Genomic DNA, 15,089 nt, shown 5'->3' on the forward strand with positions numbered 1-15,089 from the left:
TTTAATTGCAGGGTGGGGACTTCATAAAATCTTTTTTTTTTCGGTTCAATTGGTGTCTGCTCAAAGATTGCCTGCTTAGTTGCCACATCACAGTTTTTTTTGCTGCTTCATTGTAGTTGCAAGTGCTAATCATTCTAGTTTCAAGGGGGACTTGAAAGATTGTTTTAGAAAAATCAAAATATCGTTTTTTTTTCGGTTCAGGTGGTTTCAGCTCAAAGATTGATGACTTAGTTGCCACATCACTGATTTTTCTTGTGCTGTGAACAACTTTCATCAAAGTTGCAAGTGCAAGTGTTGTCCATTGTTGTTCAAGATGGGACTTTAAACTTTTTTTTGTAGAATCATATTTTTTCCGCTCAACTTGTGTCTGCTCAAAAACTGTCGGCTTTGTTTCTTTTCGTAAATTTTGTTCCATTGTTGCTGTTCTGAAATTCAAGTCTCTGGCATGAATTTCTATCGAGAAATATGAAAGTTTATATGACCTAGTTTCTTTCCATAATTTTTTTATGTTTTTTTCGGCTTTTTATGTTTTTTCTATGTTTGTGTTGTTTAGAAAGTGTTTTTTAAAAAATTTTCCAGTGAATCAAAACTTTTACAATTTTCCTGGAGTTGGGCTAATTTTTATCAGGAAAGTGTCAATAACAAATTGTTCTTGAATTTCGAAGAGCGTTAAAAATTTTTTTTCTTTAAAGGTGAAAGTTTATGAACAAATAAGTTTTGTCTGTCGGTTTTTTCAGTCTCCTTGCTTCTATCGACCCTTTCCAGTTGTCTTTTGTCTATATTTATAAGTTTGAGGTGCTATCGCTGCGTGTCAAATTTGTTGGTGAGCTCAGCTTTGCCTCTGCATGGTCTTTGTCCTGTAGCCAGCATTTTGAATATCTGCAAACCGTCAAAACATTACGATGCCAAACTCTGCCCTAGATAGGCACTCAATTTGGTGTGTGTAGTTCACTGGAATCCAATAAAGGTCTTTAATTATGTTCCAAATTGTAAGTGGATTCCCAATACAAAGGTTCCGTGGATTCTGCGCCCAAATACGAGTAATGTAACATATGTCGGCACGTTAGTTTTGTCGCGGATTCTGCAACGAGAGAATTTAGCTAGTTGTTCCAAATTCCGAAAATATAAGCGGGTTCTGCAAAGTGTAAGTGGTTTCCAAATGTAAGCAGATTCTGCGAACATGAGTGGGTCGTAGTTTTATTTATTATACTGAGCTGCACCAGTTCTTGCGTGAACAATTAAAAGCAATATGTAGAATTACTAACAAGCAAATGCGGATTTTTAAATCAAGAATTTAACTTTTGTTACTGGAAACCATTAGAAAATCTTTTATATTTTTAAAATTAAAATTGTGGATGTTTTTCTTTGTATTCACAATAAGTTTTTCAGCAATAAGCTGTTTTGGGGATCATATTTTGGAAACACAATTTTAAAACAATAATCGAACTGATGATTTAGGGTTAGCGGGTTTTGTTTGTGACTTGTATGTAAGTGGTTATACTTGTGACTAAAACGATTTATCAGCAAGTAACATTATCAATTCAAACTGTTTTGGACTTAATCCCTAACTTCTTATCTTTTAATTCGGATTTAAGTTTGGAAAAAGCTTAAAGTAAAATAACACTCCTACGTATAATTAATTTAATCTCGCACTTATTTGAAAAAATACGACGAAGATTAATTGATTCAAAGTTATTTATTCATCAATATAATCCATGAGATAGCCTTCTTCATTTTTCAGTATTTGAGATCGGAAAGGTGTTGATTCATTCAGTATTCATGCTTTCAGGATTTGAGTTTCAGCTAGTGACTCTAAATAAATGAGATTAAACTGTTCAAAAATATTGCCTGTGATCCACAAAAAATATATATTTTCAAAAATGTTATTTTAACTCGTAACTATAAATGTTACTGGAATCTACAAACAAAATGCGGATTCCGCTTACTGTTTGCTGCGTCCGGTTACAATTTGGGGATTTCGCTTGCAATGTGGGGATTCAGCTTTAAGTTGTGGCTTCCCCGACAGCGTAATTTTACTATTGATATACTAGCTTATTCCACAAACAGTTCCGGATTCTGCAAATTTTGTTGCGGATTCCGTAAAATTGACTGTTTTGGAGCGAATTTGAGCGATACGATGTTATAACTATTTGTTCGTGGAATCCAAAACAGCGAAGAAGATTTAAAAAGTAGCAATATGGCGTGACAATGGCAATACGTTTTGGATGATTAAGATTCCAATTTCAGATCGTAGTTTAGTTGTTTCTTTTTAAATGATTTCTTTTTGATTTTTAAGTTTTGAGTCTTTCAGTTTACTAATTTGGCGGCATATTCATGTCAAAAATGTGGCAAAATTAGGTTCGGCAAAGAATAAAGTTCAAATGTCGTAGACATGGCGGATTCGGCTACAAATTTGTTATCGGCCATTTGCGGAATCCGCTTACAATTTACAAAAAAAGTTTAGCCTCGTAATGATGAGATCCTGCTTCTTGATTACAGCCATGCTGCTTCTTGAAATATTTTATCGCGTTTACCCGAAATGACCAATAATATTTAATTTCGTTGGGACTTGATTATCATAGGCGGCTTTCTGCAAGCTCTGGAGTTTTTGAGTATTTCTTTGGTAAATTGTAAAAAAAATTATTCAATGGTTTTTAGTTTCTGTGGTTCTTTACTCTTATTATCCTTCTATTATAAGTAAACATTTATATGCGTGCTATCAGATTTACGATGAATTTTTTTGGCGATCCATTGTCTCAATTTACCAATTTAACTCGTAGTTCATTTTTTTTGTTATCAGTAAAACGTTTTGTCTAAATTAAACACAATAACACATGTTTTGGTATAAAAAATGATTTCAAAAAGTATATATTCTTTCCGTTTCAATGATTGATACAGTTGTCAACCTGTTTTTTAAGTGTAAATGGAAAAAGTGGTTTCCACTTGAAGATAGTATAATGGTTTTTTGTGTTTTTTTTTCTACAGGAAACTTGTTTCCCGAAAAAGTTTGTTGCCGCTTATACTTTGTTGTCGCTGAAATTTGATTTTTTCTCCCTCAAATTTGATTTTTCGCGTTTTTAATTTATTCCGTTATAAGTTTAGTGCATTTCCGTAGAATTGTTTATGATCGGATTTTTTTTTGTTAAAGTTATCCAATCCCATTTAGTAAAAACTTTTTTAACAGGTAACTTCTTAGGGCTAAAAAATAAGTCCATTTTTGAAACTAGAAGTCATTCAATTTTTGACACTTTTGCTGTTAGATAGTACAAAAATGGACTGAAATTTCTGAATAAAAATTAACCGATGTATACAGTTTTCGCTAAATGTACTAATCTTAAGAAAAAAAGTCTATCATGAGCAATGCTTGAAATTCAAAGAGTTTACTTATTCTTTTGCTTTTTTTCAAGTATCTGTCGATTTTTAGTTAAATTTTCAATCAAAATCAAGTTTCTTATAGTTTGTAAGAGATGGTTTATCTTTTGTCTTATGACATCAGATTGTTCAGATAGTTTTTTCGTTTCATTGCCGTCAGTTGGCGAGTTTTACAATTCAGATCATATATGTTGTACTCTTGGAGATTCTTTTGGAGATTCACAAAACCTCATGTTATGATTTTGTTTATGGTTCCAGATTTCATTCTTAATTTTTGTTGGATAATTCATCTGAAGTTTTTCCAGGTTACGTGTATTTGTTGGCTTTCAAAGAGTAGCAGTGGATTTGGAAAGAATTTGCAGAACACCACTTGCTGTAAAATGTTTTCAAAGGACCCCGCAAATGTACAATTGGAATGTTCTCAAAATTCGATCCGTCTCGATATTGTTAAACGGTATATACGCATTTCATTTTGGCGTTCACGGATTTGAATTTGGTTAATTTTACCGATGCATTTAGCTATTTTCCGAGGGGAGCGAGGTCTATTATTAGACAACCACTATTTCCTAGTCGAAAAATAAACTAAGAAAGCGAACTAAAAAATTCATATCTAAATAGCCGAATTCTAGTGATTGTAGTATTAAACAGAGCTAGTGATCAGCGACATCTCGGCCTGTAATGGCTTGGACGGAACACTGACCGCCGCACAGTGCGAAGTTTTTTGTCTGCTTTATTACGCTTGTCTAATGTTACTGTTAAAGTGTTACTCAATAGCATTTCATTTTTCTTGTCTCAATTCTGATTGTATGATACAATTTTTCAATTTTTATCGTCTTACCGGCCTGTCTTCTTAAATGGTTGTCTGCTAACTGCTATTTAACCTTTTGGTTAACCGACGTGTCTTATTCGCCAAACGGAAATGTCACGCGCCTTTTGCTTGTGACATTGTTTGCAGAGAAATGAGTAAAGGGAAAACTTGCTGAACTTATTTGAAATAGTACGCTCCTTTTTCATGTTGTAAAATTTGAGCCTTCATGTTTTCGGCGTTGGTCAAATAAAAAACTGGGCTGGTGGTATCTGTTCTGTTACCCCCTCTCTGCGCCATTGTCGACTAAACAAATTGGGTGTCAGGGTGTGGAGGGGATGTTGGGGATTAGGCAAAAGGCTTTCTTTTCCCCCCATGCATTAATAAAGCTTAGATTGCTTATGCCATTTGCAAAAAAAATATTTCATTTCTTGTATGAGTTTCAATATAAAATTATGTATATCTCGCTGAAGTTATAAAAAGTAGAAAATATGTTCTTGTACGTTGCCTGTGTACGCCCTTCCTAGTATGCTATAAATGTTCCATTTGTGTATAGATGAATGCGAACTTTTATGATGTTTGCTGTTGTACGCCCTTCCAAGTAAACTATTTTCAGTTGCGTTTGTATATTGAATTGCACGATTGCGAGCTTTCATGATACCGGCTTTTTTTAGATGCTGGGTAAATTAGACGACATGACTTTATGACGACAAATGAGAGTTAAAACATAAATTGAACTGTTCGAATTCGAGAGATTTCTAGTTTTCAGAAATACAATTGGAGAGTTTGTGTGTATCAGCGCTTTCAAGTCCCGCCAAAAGTGGTTGTCGTCTTAACAGCTGTCGCCTTATTTGCCGGACACCGCTGTTGTACGCCTTTCCAAGTAGCTATTTCAGTAGCATTTGTATATTGAATTGGATGAATGCGACTTTTTATGATGCTCCTATTTGTATGGCTTTCCAAGTAGGCTATCCTAGTTGCGTTTGTATATTAAATTAGATGAATGCGACCTTTTCTGATGCTCGCATTTGCATGCTTTTCCAAGTATGCTATCGCAGTTGCATTCATGTAAGTGTTTTGCGGTGAATCCGACCCGCTGACGCGTGAAAGCCCTTCCCTTTTGCCGTTGTCTTATTTTGTAACAGTAAAATTTTCATGGTTGTGTATGAAGACCAAATTCGCTGTATAGTAAGCGGTCCAATTTCATTACTGTTGCCCCTCATGAACAAAAAATTTAATGTGAATAGATTACAATTAGGAGGGGATGAGGTGCCCTTCTTAAAGCCGCCCTTGGAGTTCTCGTTTGTCCTATCAGTGTAGAAATATGTATGCAGAGCATTTTTATTGCGCTGGTGCTTTCTCGTTGAAGCAAAAAGTGACGATACTATCTCTGCTAACAGAAAAAAAAAGAAAATTATAGGCATAATGAATAATATCGAGCGTAAATCCGGACTGGATGTTAGAACTGCAATTTCTCTTAATGTTACTGTGATTTCTTCCGAAGCTGTTTAGTGTAGCTTATTTTTTTGCTGGCCTTTGTTGTTCTTTGATCAAAAATTCTTGTAGTCATCGCGATTTTAAGAGCCCTAACCTGTCGTAGTCCCCAGGATCATCGCATTGCTAGATGAGTTCAACAGTTCTGCTGCCGAAATGTCAGCAATATACTGTTGCTCATGCTCACTTAAAATTTTCTGTTGCTCATCCACTTTTTAATTTTCTTGATTATAAAAGTATGGTTTTTCCGGCACGCGCCCTTCGCCCTCAAAGTAAAGTATGACAGGAGCTTTTACAGAAGTATTACGGTTGCTTAGCCATAATGTGTTGTCGTAGACTTAGGGGTATTGTATCCTGTCGATTTTTATCTGGTGGAGTTTTTCCTGGGGTATTATTTGAAGATTTAGATGGGAAATTCAAGGGTGGGAAATTTAGATGGGAAATTCAAGATTTAGATCCAAATTTTGTTAACAATCCCCCCTCTTTTCATGCACATTTCATCCCCCCTCTTAAAAGATCTTGCTGAGATGCACAATTAATTTTTATATGCCTAGCCGTTGAATTAGTCGTTTATAAGGGTGGCCTTTGCTTACTAGTCAACCCATGAGGGATGGACATGTATGCAAAATCCAATATAACAATCCGACTACCCTTTTTGTCGGTGCAGTCAATTCCTGATGGAGCAGTTCGAGAGGAGCGCACCTGCTTTTCTGTATGCTTTTAGATAGTAGTACTTCAAAGCTTATAGCTTCATTGCTTCTTTTTACAAAAACAAAATATGTAGGCTTCGATGCTGGTCTCAGTAATTTTTTTCCTTTTTCAAGAGCTGGTTTGACTTGCTGGAAAATTCCTCTTTTATTTAGTTCTAATTTCTCCTATTTTATTTTCACCCATTTTGCTTTCGATTTCGTCAGAATCTACCTCACACCTTTATTGCGTCTACAGATGGCAGAACGTGTTATATGTGTGATTATATATGTGGGGTCTTTGCATAAATTCCTATGCTTTGCCTTATGGGCGTTTTAATATTCCGGTTTTTGGGTAAATTATGACCTGAGGTAGTTTTTGTGCTTGAGTCGAAAGAACTTTGTTGCGCTTATTTCGATGGCTAGCTGATTGTGAGGTTTTTCCAATATCGTGTTACAGCATGCCGTTTTTTCTTCGGCAGGGTTAATATGTAGAGCAGAGGAACAAAAAGATAGTGTCGCCCAACCACAAATAAAGCACAGTAAGCAGTATAGATCAATACCTGGTAGGGTACTGTGATTTTCATTGCACCTGATATATTCCAAAATGCTTCTATCGCTTCCTCTTTTTGATGTTGGTTAATTTTTGCATCTTGTTTTTGGGTTTCGGTTGAAAATATGTGACACGCAATAACGTATGTGATACTAAATTTATCCAACTTCCTGCAAATTTAATTGATGAATTATTGAAAAGTGTACGAAATGGGCAAAAACTGAGAACTATGACTATACTAGACTTGCGCGTTCGAGTCAGATGTTTTACTTGAATGCATCCTGTAACTTGTGTTGGTTTTGTTACAGGTACGTATGAAACCAATAAGGATGTTAATGAGCACACACATGTGACAGAAGTACGGACTAACAAAACAGTACTCTTGCTTGATATTTTGAAAGCAGTGTGAAACCTCAGTAGCTTTTGGCTTGTGAGCCTCAATTTCATTTGACCGGAAAAACTATATATCGTAACGCGCAGTAGATTAGTGGAATAAATTGCGAATATTCGATAGTGCTATTCAATGAAAATCGTTATTATTCGGAAAATAGTGCTAGCATCCGAATAACTGTGTTGCTAGGTGGCGAAGCATCCAAGTTTTGCAATAAATGGACTTGACATTGTTTTGATAGCAAAAAGAATGCCTGTTTTCCAATTTTAACGGTTATTCTATCATTATACTTCAATTTTTGAGTTATACCGGATGCTTATTGCGTAAAACCATTATTTAACTGAAAAGGTTTAGAACGGGAAATGTACATTCTAATCTACAACGGGAAATTTTCTAATTTAAACGATTTATGAGCTGCCATCGTAGTATAACCGTTTCAAGATAAATTAAAGAGCTTCTTTGCTAAGAGTTATCATCAGCTTGGTGCAATTTACGTTTTCAGCTAAATTTCGACAGAGTTTTTGTTGTCTATTCATGCAGCACAGCACGTGACGTTTAGAGCATACGCTTTCATATTAAAAATGATGCCGAAAAGAATTGCCATGCTGTTGATGAAATGAGACAACGTTCAAATCAAGATGGTTTGTGAGCTGCCATCGTAGTATTAGTTTGAAGAAAACTAAAGGCGTTACATTGTTTAGATTTGTCATTCGCTTGGTGCAATTTGAATTTTCTTTTGGGTCAAATTTCGGCGTTATTGTTGTTGTCTATTCATACATGCCATGAATTTATGATCATACGCTTTCATTTTAAAATGGTGCCAATAGAATATTGTCATGCTGTTGATTAAACGAGAAAACATTGCTGAATAAAGGTACACTGTATAAGGTACCAGTGAGAAGAGAAATCTATACACTATATGAATCAACTAAAATGGAACACCTTTGTTTGAGTGTAACATTTCTCAGCTTAAGGAGATCCAACTACCGCTGATCGAATTTTCCAGGATACTTACTCATTTCATGCCGGTTCGATGTTTGAAAATGAATTGATAAAAAAGAATTGTTGATTTTGTTTGGTGCTTTACATTGACATTGCAGCGGTTAAGTATTGTCAATCAGTTATTGACAACTACTAAATGCAGATTCAAGATCAACTGATCTTTCCTATTGGTCCACCGCAACTTATTCTGGACAGAACCACATTTCATGAAACCATTTTCAAATGGGAGTTTTTGCTATCAGACCTAGCTGTGTGATCTCAAGGCGAGCTGGTGATTGAAGTTGCTCATGTTCATGTAATCATGTATCTTTTTTAATAGTCTGAAAGTAGCGCCGGTGTACTAACAGGAAAGATCCGATATCGTCACGTTCGGTTTATCAAAAAAATTAGAAATATGTTTCATACTCCACAAGAAGTGGACTAATGAAAAGGATGATACGCGAAGTCAGACAGAGCTAAATTTCCATCTGGTGATTCAATCAAAATAAAATAATGTCCACTTCTTGTTTTAGCTCTTGCCCCCAACTCCCCCCCCCCCCCCCCCACTTGCAAAATCCTACTGTGATTTTTTTTTTCACATTATCCGAATGTTAACAAAATTGGCATGCGAACTACTTTGGCCATGATCAACATGTTTTGTCTTCATGACTAACATTGTAAAACCCCTCGTTACACCAAAAAGTTGATGCTTACTTGAGGTAGGGGGGGGGGGGGGGGGGGGGAGGAAAAGAGCCCTTGTTTCTTTTAAATTAAATACTGAATTAGTCTTTTCGGTGATTTTTTGTTTTCGAGGGAATCTGGAAACTGAGAAAGGGTTAGATGATGCATGGAATGCAATACCCAATTGAAAAGGAATAGGTCCAAATTGAGACGTCAGTGACACTTCTTCTCAATCGGAAGGTTGAGTGAGGTAACTTGTCGTCCTTGTTCTCTTGATTGTGCAATAACTAGGTACACATCTTATCAAACATAAGTATTTCCATTTAAGAGAAACGCTTCAGGAAACCACCGAATCAAAATAGATAAGACATGTTTGTGATAAGGTCACAGCGGTTGTTTGGTAGGTTCCAGTAGCAAGTAGCTTTCAAGTTTGGGTTAGAATTTGGGCAAGAAGGTTCAAAAAAGGTTGATGTCAGAAAACCAATAGTTGTTCTGACGGTCAGATGGTAGATTTTGTACATCATGATCCAGTATAATTTAAGTGACTTCCTCTTTTCCGATGTACAGATGGTTACTTTCCTTAAGGTGTTGTTGGTGGCTGGGGTATATTTCTCGTTTTCGTTAGGAGTAGGTATAAAAGGAAGATCGTTGCTGATCAGACATTTCAAGTTTTTTGAAGGATTTTTGGGTGATAGAATTCAGTCTTGCTTTCATCGTTCGAAGATTGATTACTGCATATTTTTGAATGTGATGGGCATGTTTTTGTTGTTAAGCATATAAGCTAACTTCCAAGGAGCAAGGAATCGTACAGTGATGACAGGGACAGGCAATACATTACACTACAGTAATCAGCACAAGACTTGCCTCCACAATTCTACCTTGCCCTTCAGATTTGACAAGGTAATTTATCAGCCAGTCGTTTTATAAATTATGCAATCTATTTGTCCGCAAAATAGTCCTAGAGAGTTTCACTTTTATGTGTGGCAGAGGGTATTTAGGAATATTGTAAGCGGGAATAAAAGAGTACTTCTGTACAATTTTTCTCGGGTATACACCAACAGTGTGCTACGGTACTATGCAATTCCTTCAACAATTTTCAGTTTTGTCATTCTTCAGTTGAATTTTTATAATAGCGAAAAACAACTTGGAAAAGGAGCTTATATTTTTTAAAGGTAGAAGCATTTGTGGCTTAAAAGGTTTATTATATAGGAGCGGGTTACTATATTATACTTTGCTTTCATGATTAAAACGGTATTTAGCAGAAAATGATTTCATGCGATAACAGAAATGAGCAGGTACAATAAGCGTCATGTATTGTAGTGGCATGTTTCTCTGGTACTCTTAAACTTCAGTGTGCCTTGGATGTTGGGCAATACCAGGATTGCCAATGTCAAACTTAGACCACAGTAAATCGTTGTCTGCTATTAAGGTCCCTTGATTCAAAGCGTACGTCAGACCTGCCGAATGTGCGATAGAGGCTGAGTCTCGGCGGTCTGTAGAAAGACTAGCCGAAAGTCTTCTCACAATTTCGCTTCCGACAAGAGTGTTGTTCATTCTCAACCTGAGTGAGTCGTTAGGAGGTATCACCTAAAACAATCAGCAGTTCAGAAAACAGTTCAAAACAGTTGCAAATTTTTAGAAACGAGAAAGAATTGATGTTTTGTCTATTGGAAAACTGAATATTGGTTACTACTGAATAATATTAAGTAATTTAAGCATGAGTTTTCTTTTCAAAATTTTTGGGGAGTTTTGCGATAAAATTTTTTTGCACCTTAAACTGGTAACTATGATGCTGATATTCAGATAGCCAATGAGCCATGAAAGAGGCAGAGTCTGAAGTTGAGCAATGCACATCGCCTCTGCTGGATGGCTCAGTGGCTTTTGGTGGATCAATTAAAAATTTCGAAACTGCATGCCAGGTGTGCGGGGACTTGGCAACAGGTGTGGTGTTCAAAACCAGCTTAAGTTTTTTTTCCAAACAGAAAAACGACATTTTTAACGAATAGTTTCTAGTGAAAGTGAATTAATTCTTATCAGGGTTTAGTTGACTACAGGTAAAGATACTCATCGCAGGGCATATGTTGCGATAACAGGAGTAGAAGTGATTAAACATTCTTTAACATTCTGTATGAATTCGCCAGCATGCTGAGACTAAGTGAGCCAGAGATAGGTGTAGGTTTGAAATGAATGACAATTATCAGAGTTTTAGAGATGTACCGGAATCCGGAGTTTTGGTCATTTTCACAGCTATTCCAATTCGGGAATCCGATGAAAAGACCGGATAAATCCTTCAAAATCAATTCCGGTTACATCTCCAATTAGCATCTCAACAACTTATTCTTAGTAGCATCCTAGACTTCGACAGTTAATCAGCTCTTGCTTTCTAAAATTGCCAGAATACATATTTAATTATCTCTTGTTCAGGTAATCACTACAACGCAAGGACATGTGAAGGATGCAAAGGATTCTTCAAGCGCTCAGTTCAATTGAAAATGACATACAAATGTAAACATCTTAACAACCAAGATGCGCTCGACTCTGCTGAAAAACAAGAAATCAAATGCAAAATAAACCGAATTACAAGGAATAATTGTCAAAAATGTCGCTTTGACAAATGCATTGGGAGTGGTATGTCCGAGTCCTATTTAAGGACTAAAAGTGTTACATCAAATACGCCAACCGCCATCTTAGCTCAATACTGTAACTTAAACCAATCTATATACTCTCTCGAGAATGATGATAAAATGCTGTTAGACCAACTAGCGTCAATTGGGGCACAAAAAATCCCATCGGGAACAAGTGAGCTGCCAATCGAAGATGCTTCCCAAAATTTTAACTCAGAAATGGCCGGTCTGGCATTGTCAGCTTACGAAGAACTCAATGATATCGTGCAGTGGTCACTGTTGGTACCGGGATACTCAAAAATACCTCAGCCAGATCAACTGACAATTCTCAAAACTACATTTCCAGATGTAATGGCGTTCCGACTAGCTTGGAGGTCAACGCAATATGAAGAAAAACTAAAATTTTCGCTGGAAAAAATTATTTCAAAAAATGATTGCGTCAGAATAGGCTTCGGTGAAGCTGTTATTTGCCCTTTGTTTTCTTTCGTAAAAAATGTGAAAGAGTTGAAGATAGACATGCAGGAGTTCGCGATTATCCAGGCCATATTGCTGACTTTTGCAAGATGTTCAAATGTGCAATCTAGCGCCCAACAAAATGCAAGTGAAATTCAAAATCGAATGATGCAGTGCCTCAGAAGACACGTTAAGACTGCTTATGCTTCAGATGTTGTTCGATACTGTAGAATCACTCAGCTTTTATCAGAAGTTAAAGGAGTCAGCTTGAGAATAATGGATTGCTTCCTTTCGGCTGCAGTCAATGGCTGTATACCACTAACTGACTTTGTCGTTTCTTATGTAACCTAAATTTTGAGACTGAAACTAAAAAAACAACTGAAGGTGAGTTTTTTTTTTCTTCAAAATACTGAATGTTTCGTTCTAGTTATACAGTTATCCAGCTAATCATAAGTGTTATGTCGATAGTCAGTTCACTTCGGTTTTCCATTATTGTACAAATATTTCCTTTACTATGCGAATCAATCTTAATTCATGCCGGGGCTGCATGGATACTTATGCTATGAGTAGCGTAGTTTGCTGAGATGATCAGCTAGATCACCCATAGGTTAAATAAATTTTTTGGTAATTTTTCTTCTCTACTGAGCTAACATAATGGTTACCGCGCTAACTCTCAGTTGTGTAAATGTTATTGATTTTGTAAGCGATTTACGGCAAGTTTCTCGGTTTGTTTTTCTGTGAAACTGACTGGGCGATTAAGTTCTCAATTAGACACCTTATTCTAGGGCTATATTTTCTGAACGAAATTTTTTCATCTTCAGCTCAAACGGTTGCTAGTATTGTAACGACGATTCAAGCAATGAGTACAGAAAAAAGCAATGGTCTCTGTTTTTGTGGTAAAACTTGTCTTGCACCAACTGTACTTAATTCTAATCAATGTGTTGTACAACGGCTTCCGCGCTCACTCGAATTTTTTTTAAAAAAAGCAGAAAATCAATAAATCTCGAACAGCAAAAACCTCGAAAGTCAATTTCCAGGACTCGAGTTTATTATTCGGGTATTTTGTCGTTAATTTTAGTTGCAATTTTGTTTTTTCCTGTCTTGGAAAAGAGTGAATTGAACAAATTTGATTACCAGTAATGTTTGTGCCTGAAAACCTCAAAAAAATCCCAGATTGAGTTTTTTTTGGTTGAGTTTTTTTATGACAACCACCTATCACCCCGAGAAACCAAATGCTTCTCTAGTGCATGGAAATTTGTTTTTGCTTTTGGTTAGAAAAAGTCGGGTTTTGTCCGTTTCTTTTTATCTCAATCCACTTTAAGCGAAACATCAAGGAAACTAAGTAAAGTTTGTAAATCAGCTAGTTAAAAGTTTTCAAGACGATTTTTTTGTTTGAAATTTTCTGGAAGTGACCTGGGGAGTAAATATTAATTTATTTAGGAATCACAATTATGAAGTGCAGCAGTGAATTCTACCATAGTATTTTAGTTTTCCGTCTTTTCTTCGTTGTTTTTTCGCTCAAGTTAAATTATGCAGGACGAATTGAAAAAATTTCAAAAAGTAGAATGAGAATATTTGGAAGTTTTTGAAGGAATCTTTTTCAAAGACTGGATTTTGTTCTCATAACTTTTTTCAACCGCAGAATTTATTTGAGGATTTTCAGCTGTTTTGTCACAATTTTCAATTAGAAACATAAATTCTAGGGTTAAGGAGTCTCGACGATATTTTCATCTTGAGTTGAAACATTTGCTAGTGGGGTTATATCAAAATTCAAACATGATCTGAAAAATATTGTCTCTGAATTTGTAGTGAAAGTTATCTGACACTATCGTCTTAATTCTAATCAATGTTTTGTACGACGTCTTCCTCGCTCACTCCAAAATTTAAAAAACAAAGCAGAAATTTAATTGGTCTCGAACAAAAAAAATCTCAAAAGTTGACTTCCAGGTCTCGAGTTTATTATTCGGGTATACAATCGATCAGTTTCTCTAAAATTTTGTCTTTTTTTCTGGGCTTGGAGATTAGAAGTGAATTGAACAAATTTGATAACCAGTAAATTTTATTGCAGAAAACCTGAAAAAATCTAATTATACGGCTGAGTTTCTTTTATGACAACCTTTTTTCACCCTGAGAAACAAAATAATAGGACTTGAAAAATGACACGCAAAAAAATGCCTCTCAAGTTTACGGAAACTTGTTTTCGCTTTATTTGGTTAGAAAAAGTCAGTTTTGCGCGATTTTTATCTCAATCCACTTTAAGCAAAGCATCAGGAAAACCAAGTAAAAATGGAAATCAGTTAGTTGAAAGTTTTCAAGACGATATTTTTTTGTTTGAAATTTTCTGGAAGTAACCTGGAAATTAAATATTACTTTAGCAACCACAATTATGAAGTGAAACCGTGAATTCTACCATAGTATTATAATTTTCCGTTTCGTTTTCGTTATTTTTGCTCAAGTTAAATTCTGCAGATTATGTTCGCATAGACTGGATTATGTCTCATAACTTCTTTAAACGGGCAGTTTTGTCTTAATTTTTAATAAGAAACATAAATTCTAGGGTTAACGTGTCTCAACGATATTTTTATCTTGAGACAGCTCAAAAATTTTTATCTCAAAAAAGCTCAAAAAAAATGTAATAATATGGTTCTTGTACCCCGAAAAATAAAAAACTAGTACTTGAAAAATGATAATAAAAAAAGACGCTACTGAATTATCTGGAAACTTGTTATATAAATTTTTTGGTGATTTTTCTTCTCTACTGAGGTAATATCATTGTTAGGCGCAAACTCTCAGTTGTGCAAATGTTAATAATTTTGAAAGTGATTCATGGCAAGTTTCTGGGTTTGTTTTTCTGTGAAAGTGACTGGACGATAAAGTTCTCAATTAGACACCTTATTCTAGTGCGAAGATTTCGGAACGAATTTTAAAATATCCAGCTCAAACAGTTTCTTCTAGGGTTGTAACGACGATGCAAGCAGTGAGAACAAAGGAGCAATGGTCTCTGTTTTTGTGGTGAAAGTTATCTAACACCAACCGGTCTTAATTCCAA

General features: G+C 35.6%; 1 protein-coding gene across 1 annotated transcript in view; it reads left to right on the forward strand.

Annotated features, from left to right (window-relative positions):
• Positions 1-12,423, forward strand: part of LOC134845706 (nuclear receptor subfamily 4 group A member 1-like) — a 271,497-nt gene extending 259,074 nt beyond the window's left edge. Inside the window, exons 2-3 of the mRNA XM_063862758.1 lie at positions 10,765-10,904; positions 11,388-12,423. Of these exons, the coding sequence (XP_063718828.1) occupies positions 10,781-10,904; positions 11,388-12,391 (1,128 nt within the window). The 5' untranslated portion in view covers positions 10,765-10,780 and the 3' untranslated portion in view covers positions 12,392-12,423. The remainder of the gene's footprint in view (positions 1-10,764; positions 10,905-11,387) is intronic.
• Positions 12,424-15,089: the final 2,666 nt, after the last annotated feature.

Source organism: Symsagittifera roscoffensis, chromosome 5 (assembly GCF_963678635.1).
Source record: "Symsagittifera roscoffensis chromosome 5, txSymRosc1.1, whole genome shotgun sequence".
NCBI lineage: Eukaryota > Metazoa > Xenacoelomorpha > Acoela > Convolutidae > Symsagittifera > Symsagittifera roscoffensis.